Raw genomic sequence first — 9,801 nt, 5'->3', positions numbered from 1 at the left:
AGCAACCCGTCAAAATAAACGTTTAGTTTAACGTTCTACTGTCAGAATATATTACTATTTAGCAGTCTTAAGACTCAATGCTACTACTGCTAATAAATATTAATAAATCTTTATTTTTAAAGGAATAATCACATCTGTTTTCTTTTTAATTTTAACAGAAAACCTCTGTTGTGCAGCACTTTGTTTGCCAAAAAATAAAAGGGTTTAATTTTCATTTGATTAGGATAAATTAAATTAATGTTTTATGCCTTCATCTGATTACCAGAAAAATTAAGAACATCTTATAGGGCCCTATTATTGTTTAAAAAAGGACCCTATACAAAAAAATTTTTTTTTTAAAACACAGGCATTTGGTTCTTAATTTCTTTTTATTAATTCACCATTTGTAAACTGATGTTTACTGTTCATTTTTTAGAAATATCAATAGCATTTGTATTAAAACTATATTCACTGAATGTAATTAAAAAAATAGAGAATCGAATCAAATCGAGAGCTTGCGAATCGAAATCAAATCGAATCGGGACATCTGAATCGATACCCAGCCCTACTGATTACCATGGTCGAATTCAATTTTGAGCATTTGCATAATTGACGCTCTACACTACAGTGTCTTTACACTTCCAGGACAACGGCAGTAAATACAGATATGAGAAGAGAAATATATTTATAGACAGGTGGAAGCAGTCAAAACTCATTAAACAAAAATAAAACCCTAAATAACTAATACAGTTATCTTTGCTGAAATGATGAAAGTGCTGTGTGACATTATTACATAAATTTGCTTCTGCTAAGTTAACAACACACAACTATTTTTTCTCTAGGGATAAGTACAGTCATCATTAAGGATGGCAATTATTTCTACATATTTCATGTTTAGATATTTTCAAAAGCAACTAGTGAACTAAAAGTCAGCTAATCAGTCTTGGGGTCAATGACATGTATGACTGCCCATGATAAAGAAAACTAAAAACTAGTTAATTCTAGTTTGAACACACATGTGCAAAGTCCACATTTTATGTCTTATATTATATTTATATTTTTAAAACCGTTGTCAAGAAAGACTTAAAAATGTTTTTAAAGACATTTATTTTAAATGTGTATTATTATTATATATTAACTAGGTTAAACATTTCTTTATATATCTATCAAGAACTAATTCATAAATATTAAAGGGGTGGTTAATTGTGCACTAGAGGCAGTTTAGTCAATCACAACACACTGGACCAGCTAACCAATCTGAGCCCATCGTGTATTTCTGAGGGAGGGGCTTCATAAAAGCAGGAAATCATCAGAGCGTTCATAAAAGTAGGGACAGAGCGGTATAGAATAAAGGTAAATTATGTGAAAAATAATGTGTTTTAATTTTTTTACGAAGCATTAACTGTTAATAAACACAATCAACAGTTAACCCTTTAAGTTTCTGGGGAGATGCACCACATTACATTTTAAAACCTTAGCCTTTTCATAGAAAAAAAATCTAAGTATCTAATAGTTTAAGGACTTACTGACCTTGATGCACAGTCATGAGTGTCTGCAAGTGTTCTTTTTTATGATATAATTTCCTGTTTTGTTTTTTGATTGCAAAATTCAGAATGTTTCCTGCATCAAGTGACGCTGATTTGAATATAAATAATAATAAAAAACGATGCCAAACTAATCAATAAGATTTTATTTTCAAGTTTTCTTTTCTTTTAATAAGGCTTCATTATGATATCAGGATATGCTTCATTTCAACTGAGAAACTTCAGAAAGTCATTGTGCAGCATTTTAAAGCATTTTTAAATAAACGACTAAAAAGATTATGTCATTGACCCATAACTGGAAGCCCTAAACAATTCCCATTTCTTGGCTTTTACATAAAATGTCTTCTTGAGAGCAACAGAATGGAACAGAAATCAGCAGATCTCACTTGTTTCAAACTTGGGACTATTTTTAACTTGAAAAGGCACATTTTGTGATGGGACGCTCAAACAACAGTGCAAGACATGATGACGCAACAGCCAAACTCATGCATCTGCATTTTTATGACTCTATCAGTGATATAAATGGGATGAATTTAAAGATACAACTTTTCAAAGGAAGTATTTTTTCAATGAAGCCAATCTCAATTCCCAACTCTAGTCATCATACTCAAAGGAATAGATACAAGTCAAATCTGAAGCTTAGTTAGGATAAACTAAAACAACCTACCTGCTTCCAGAGGAACTCATCGTCCTGATTGATTCTCCACGTGGTGAGGAGGTGTATGGAGGACAGCACTCCTCCACTGAGCACTGCCGCCCTCATCCGCACGGGCAGCAGCGTGTAGATGATGTAGATGAAGAAGACGGACCACCAGATCCCCTCGGAGGCGCTGCGGGGGGCCACCATCAGCACCCCGAACACCTGCACCACGATTAGCACTCCAATCACAAGGTAGCTGACCATCCACATGTAGTCCTGGTGGAACCCATTTCGGTTGCACACCACCATTAGCACCAAGAACAGGGCCATGGCCACGGAGAGCACAGAGGCGTAGACCACATCGGGCGGTCCGTGGATGCAGTGGAACGTGAGCATGACCCCACAAACGATCACCAAGACGCCCATCAGCATCGTGAGCGAGCTCTGGTTGAGTCTAAAGAAGTAGCGCTGGTAGAGACGCTCCAGCTTGCGCGACTGGAACTTCTTAGATTGGAACACGCGAACCACCCGCTGCCAGCAGTCCGCCGCCGTCACCGACCCCTCGTCGCTGGCCATGTCATCGCTGAAGCCGTCGCAACCCGAGCCGTCCCCTTTTCTCCCCTTGACCTCGCCGTCCTCGAAACCCAGGTCCACAGATTTAAGCCCCACCCCCTCCCGCCCACCCCCCACTTTCCCATAGTGGTCTTCCTGCCATCTGCAGCGCACGCCGAAGTTGCCTCCTCCGGACCGGGTGGCCTGAGCGTGGGGCGGCTGGGGAGGAGGCTCCATGGCTTCCACGTCCCGCAGGCAGCTCATGTAGCGTGGGTTGCAGAGAGAGGAGCCAACCTTGCGCTTGGACTTCTTGCCATTGCGCTCGCCCCACGCGGTCTTACGGTCATCCACTCTGGCCACTAGGAAGCCGTTGATCCAGGACATTCTGTAGGAAAACCAAAGTCAGAGAGGTGCATGTTTATGCAGGTGAATGGCAGACAAAAAATGTAGTTCAAAAGACTTGTGGAAATGTACTTCTGGTTAAATATGGTTTTAAAAAGCTTTTTCCCATTTACAAGAAAAGATTACATTTAATGACTCTAAGGGTGCTTTCACACTAGCACTTTTGGTGCGCACCCGGGTTCGACAGACGTCAGAGTTAGGTTTGTTTGGATGATGCGAACACTGTCTTCCGAACTCGGGTGCGCACCCGCGAACCGTAGCCGAGTCTGGGGTATGGTTTACTGCTGCTGCTGATGTGAACGCAATTGTACCAAATCGCGGAAGTGACCACTATTAATGACGTATTATTTGATAAAAATGTGTGTTTGTGTGTGTTTCACTCACTTTCCTGACGAGCATGACTGACACGCTGCAAACAGAGAGCTGTATATCTCATTTCTGTTCGCCTTCAGCGTTCTTTAGAGCATTTGCAGTACATTCGTAAGACAGATGTAAGTGCCGTTATGTACCGAAGCTTTGCAAACAAAACGAACGGTTCAAAAACGTAAATATATAAAAAGTGCAGAGAGCAATGTTATGCATTTGCCGCCTTCTCCTGCGCCGTTGTTACTAAGCAACGGGGTAAACAGCTGCTGGCTTGATGATGCAAACGAACTGTGGTTCGGACCCAAATAAAATAATATGAACGCAGTCCAGCAGGGGCAGGGGGAGGGGGGAGCAATCGAACTCGGGTTTGGCCCAAGCAAGCGAACAAAGTGTGAAAGCAGCCTAAATTGTCAGGTGGTGTGACCATTAAGTAAAAAGTAATAACATAGTTTCCGTAAGCCTTAAGGTACGCTCACATTTATCTTTACTCTGCAAAATTTTGTGGGTGAAATCCAGTGATTCCAATAGGAATCTGGAATTCACACGAGGGAGAAAAAGCTCCCCGTGCAGATTTAACTTGTGTTAAAGTTGGTCACATGAATTCGCCGCACACTGACCAAAAGCTGCTTAGTTTGCAATGGCCTTATGTGCTTCATGCAGCTCTATACTGTTAATAACGGACCTATTTTTGTTCTCAAAATTTCACTGTGGCCACACCTTTAATTGTATTTTTTTTTAAAGTTCATAAATTTACTGTATAAAAATAATTTTTGGTTTTTACAAGCATCAAAAATTATCCATTCATAAATATCTCTTGGAGAGTCCACATGACAGCAGACAAAAGCTTTTTTTCTATTAATAAGCTTATAAATAATATTAATATTCTTATAAATAATAATAAAACATTTTCCTAAACTACCTAACAAGGTTTTCTTTACATGAATTTCAATACTGTAATGAAGGTTTTTTATTCTTTATTGATTTTAGGATATTTTTTACTTTATGCCCCCGAAGATATTAAAATGAATTTGAACTGAGATATTAAAAACATGTTCATCAGGGAAGAGGTATATTCAAGCCATTGTATGTACACTACCATTCAGTAAGATCCTTTTTTTAAAATAAATTAATTTATTTATTTAGCAATAAAGGGACAAGAAAGACTTAGACTGTTACAACAAATAATATTCAAATAAATGAATCTGTTCTTTAAAATTTGTATTCATCAAAAAATCCTGAAAAAAATATTAAACAGCACAACTGTGAGCTGCAAACCAGCATATTAGAATGGTTTATGAAGAATCATGTGACACTGAAGACTGGAGTAATGATGCTGAATGAATAAATTACATTTTAAAATATATTCAAATAGAAAACACTTGTTTTAGATTGTAAAATATTTCGCTATAGTACTGTTTTTACTGCATTTTTGATCAAATAAATGCAGCCTTGATAAGCATAAGAGACTTCTAAAAATATTTTTAAAATCTTACCCCAGCTATAAACTGCATTTTTAATGTGTTTTAATAAATGAACAGATGACGTCATTGACTCGCACATGGCAGAATGAATGGATGAAATAATGCATATTTTTTGGATGTCTTTACCTGTGTGGGTTCTGGTGTGTGCCCCAGCCCTGATCTTGCTGTCCGAGACACTCATTTAGAGCGGTGGCTGAGCGAAAGCAAAAATGTAGAGTTCTGATAATTGACTGATGGCTATCAGGGAGTCCAGTTTCATTTAGTTACTGAAGACTGGCCTGATGGATCTGAAGATCTGATACTTTGTTCAACTGTATCTTCACAACGCCTGGATCTGTTGATGATAAACCATCAATAGAAACAATGTAAGACAAATAAAATCCATGAACAGAATCGATCCATCTGGACAATTTCACTGTTGAATGATTTAAAACTAGAGTTATTGCACTACACGCTTTCGCATTGTCTAAAATTCCCTTCCTCTGACAGGTACACTATTTAACAGGCTGAAATTACACGGCACATGAACTGAGCAATAAAAACGTCTACAACAAATATAGAAAGCACCAGGTTAATTTCGCTAAACTGTCACTGTATTTCTGATCAACTAGAGGCAGCTCTTAAATCAATATATGCATTACTTCCTTACTAGTAATGATTAATAACAATATGCCTAAGTAAACGAGTTAAGAAGCTTCAGAAACAGTCACATTAGATGTTAGTTTTACATTTAATCCTCGCCATTTTAAGATATTCTGGACTCTCTTTGTTATTCTAGCATGGCAGTGGAAGGACGAGAGATTCTGCTAAAGATTCGAAAGGAGATGGATGAGAAAGAGAGTCAAGACATCAGCAAGATCAAATATCTTTTCAAGTTCAGGAAGTTCGCAGGAATGAGAATACTCTTTTCAAATCATTTCTAATACTTCTAAATCACCATATGCACTACATTTTCATAGCACAGGTTCATTTAAATCTAGAGTCCCTTTCTTTTAATCCCCCTTCATTTTTTAAACCATTGATAGTTTTGTGTATTTTATGCACTCTAAGTACTTTATATGCTCCCTCTCAATATAGTGCATCTTGAGAATCATGCAAATAAAGCTTTATTGACTGCAACGCTGAATATGAAAACTAAGTATCACTGCATACGCAGATATTATTGCACTGCTCTCTGGAACACTTGATTTGCATTGGACAAATATTTCCAAGTAATGTCAGTTGTCCAGGGCAACACTGTATAACTGACTGCTTAACATTAATTTATGACTTTGCATTAATCCACGCTGACTAATTGTTCAAAGACTTGGACTCACATTTTTTAGTACTGCATATTAAATTTAGAGGTCAAAATATATTGCAGGACTTGCCACTTTCTATCAATGAAAGCAACAGTGTCGGTATATCCTGCCTAATTAGACAATGACAGATTACTAGAGTTAAGAAGTGATAATCTTAAATGGATCCAATCACTCAGTCCTAGCAGGCCTAAACCAGCAGAACGAACATATGAATGAACAATATTCATATAAAAATGAGCAAACAGAGCATACACTCTGAATTACGTTTTTTATTTTATGCTTTATTAATATGTGTGTTTATTATAATATCATGTATCCTAGTTCAGTTTGTTGCAGCTATGATTGAGCTCATAAAAAGCGTGGAAGCTAGATGAAATTTACATTTACATTAAACAATGGCCAAATGAATGTACATCTCTCATTATTGCACTTTTTAACAATAATAATAACTCTCAATAAAATTGGCTATTTTATTATGTTTGTTGATATTATAAAACTGTCAACCAAGTCATAAACTTATTTCCAGTAGAATTTTTGCCTGTTAAAGTATGTATCTCTTTCCAATGCGTTTCCACAGTTAATAACATTGTAAATCTAGCATTTTCTAAATTTTTATGTACATTTACAAAACTGGTGTTTCTAACAGCTGAGGCGATAACGCATACTTGACATCTTTCGGTAACACTTTACTTGAAGGGGTGTGCATAAGACTGACAGGACACCTTCATAATCATGACATGACACATGTCATGAATATGAAGGAGGTTTTATGCATGTTTATGACAACTGTCATTAAGTGTCATTCGCTCAGTTATGTCATTTTTAATGCAAATATTTATTCTCTCTTCTGATCAGTACGAACAATTTGTCAACATTTTTTCCTCTTTTGTAAAGTCATAGACATGTTATCATCAGTTTTTCTTTTGATACTGGAGCAAATGGGAGTGCCATTCTTTAGTTTTTTTGCCTACAGGCTATGTGTTGTAGTTTTTGTTTATTATGGTGCGTTCAAGTCATGTCGGACAGATCGTATTTACGAGTTGAATGCACATGAACGCACACCACAAAGTCGTTATTACGAGTGGGAAACTCTAAATTTTCGTCAAGCCCCGAGTTTCCGAGTTGGGGGCGTGTCTGTCAATGAGAAACATGGAGGAATCGATGGATGCAACGTCTGTAGTTGATGGTAAATTTTTGTTTAAATTGATAGTTTAGTTGTCCTTTAAACTTAAATTGGTCATGTAGAACTGCATGTCTGATAGAGGGAGACAGAGAGATTGCCAAAGTAAAACATAAATCACAATACTTATAAGCAGTGGCATTGTCAGGCTTTTTATTTACAAAAAATGAGCTTTTTGAATGTGGCAGGATTGTAATATAACAATTAATAACAAGTTTTTATGCGATACAGACTAAAGTGGCTTCATAAATTACTTTGAAAAAATATTAAAAACGCAAAACACACCTGATGCGAATTCTTTGCTCTTCATTTTCTATAAGCAGAGTTAACAGACCCTGTTGTAAGTACGAACGGAGGACTTGAACGCAGCATTACTAAATTAACCCAGTTACGACTTCCACTTCTGAGAAAACCAGAAATATCAAAAGCATCCATTAAAAGCAACTTACATTTTACCACAATGGTTCTACACAATAGAAATAAGATATAGTATGATAGAAACAGTACGAGTATAGTGCTAGTATGCTATTTCTAGCAAGTTCACTCGAGAACCGATTACGGACGATTCATTTCCGAACGAATCACTCGGTTCTGAGAACCAATTCATCGATGAGCTCCAGCTCAAAACAATGATTCATTCACGAACCGAACATCGCTCATTTTGATGAAACAACGATCTAATGAGACAGTACAATACATGTAAACTCATAACCGACCTACTCCGAGTCATATTCAGAATCTGAGGCCATACTAAAGATGAGAACTGCACATATAGCCGATGTGGTTGTAGTCCCTTCGGGACGTTTGCACGACATTTCAGCAGCCGTGCGCTGATGTTACATAATGCAAATATAGAGATCGCAGTGTCGCATCAGTCTCAACACTATTTGTTATTAATCTAAATCCCCGTTTCCTCTTATGGACGACAGCTGCATCAGTCCAATTGTGCTTTCATCTAAAAAAAAAAAAAGAACATAAAACGTCTATTTACGCTAGAAAGCATCGTATAAACATCAACGACTGTTCGCCATAACATATGCAAGCTGCAAAATTTCAGGCGCTTCATCGACGGCTCATGTTGCCAGAAGAACTATGCAGCATTTCTCCCATATAGGCCGTTTGGAGATGTTTCGTTCGTTACATAACACTGAGTGTGTGTTCAGCGTTCAGTGTGTGTGTGTGTGTGTGTGTGTGTGTGCCATATTCGCAGCAGTGACCGTGTCGAGGCTGTTACAGTAACAGTGTGCGGATACTTGTGCAACACAGCATGTCACACCCGACCGCCAAGTGTGGGCTACACAGCCCCGTCCTCCACCCAAAAATGCCCAACTCTAGCGCGCCACAGGCCGTGCACACATCCACTCGGTCCATATCTGCGGTGGACACGTTATAGGGATCATAACGCGCGGAACATTCCAACGCATCAGTCATCATCGCCTTGTTTACCAGAGGCAAACACGCACAACTCAACCATCAGATGAACATCAAGCCTCACGCATGACATCTATTTAGACACCGGCAGCTGCGGTTTTGCAGGTTATTTCACGTATTTTGCGGGAGCGCACGACCTTTAGGGCAATATCTAAGACAGGCATTGCATTCAATCTTGAATATATCGCTGGTGTGAATGGAGAGAGGGGTGTTGCATTTGGCCGTTGCTTATTCGCCATGTCAAAACTCAGGGCTAATGCTGCATTAAAGCCGTCTACACGCACGCATCCGACTCTTCCGAATGTCCTCTATACAAGGCAAACCCTTGTATAACGTTTGTCCATCAGAAATCATACTAGAAAGCAGCCCTACATAAAACATGACTGATCACCCTAGAAGAAGATCTGACTCACCGTGGACATCTCCCCGGTTCTGGCGCGACAGCGCTGGGGTCTATCCCTCGACCGCTCCGCGTCCTTGTTATCGGCAGGGCGATGTGTTTTTTGCAGGCTTCGAGGACGAGGGGACAGAGGGCCACAGACGGTGAAGCTCTGCCTCGCTTGTGCTCCCGTCGTTTCCCAGCCTCTCCCCCTTCACACAGACGCGGTGCCAGTCTCGGTCTCCACGCGTCTCAACACTCCCCCTAAAGGCCTGCGAACAAGCAGCTCCTCACTGCCAGCTGCTTTCACCTGTCCTCCTCCTCCTCCTCCTCTGCTCTCATATGGAGACAGACCCACAGACGCTCAAACAGGTGACATCTATCTATCTATCCATCCATCCATCCATCCATCTATCTATCGTGGCAGCCAAAATATTTGGACACTTAACCTTGCACCATTAGGCTATTTAAGCAAAATGTCAAAACCAATGGCATTTATTTGAAAGCCACATACCACAAGCAGACTCTTTGAGCAAAACGTTTAAA

The 9,801-nt window shown here is 38.9% G+C and overlaps 1 protein-coding gene across 1 annotated transcript in view; it reads right to left on the bottom strand.

The window, feature by feature from the left end:
• LOC107601336 (adenylate cyclase type 6-like) overlaps positions 1-9,576 on the bottom strand; it is a 60,263-nt gene extending 50,687 nt beyond the window's left edge. The window contains exons 1-2 of the mRNA XM_016293492.1: positions 9,290-9,576; positions 2,191-3,100 (exon numbers count right to left, since the gene is read on the bottom strand). Of these exons, the coding sequence (XP_016148978.1) occupies positions 2,191-3,099 (909 nt within the window). The 5' untranslated portion in view covers position 3,100; positions 9,290-9,576. The remainder of the gene's footprint in view (positions 1-2,190; positions 3,101-9,289) is intronic.
• Positions 9,577-9,801: the final 225 nt, after the last annotated feature.

Source organism: Sinocyclocheilus grahami, unplaced genomic scaffold (genome assembly GCF_001515645.1).
Source record: "Sinocyclocheilus grahami isolate Dianchi unplaced genomic scaffold, SAMN03320097.WGS_v1.1 scaffold303.1, whole genome shotgun sequence".
Lineage (NCBI taxonomy): Eukaryota > Metazoa > Chordata > Actinopteri > Cypriniformes > Cyprinidae > Sinocyclocheilus > Sinocyclocheilus grahami.
This window is presented reverse-complemented; position numbering and strand designations above follow the sequence as displayed.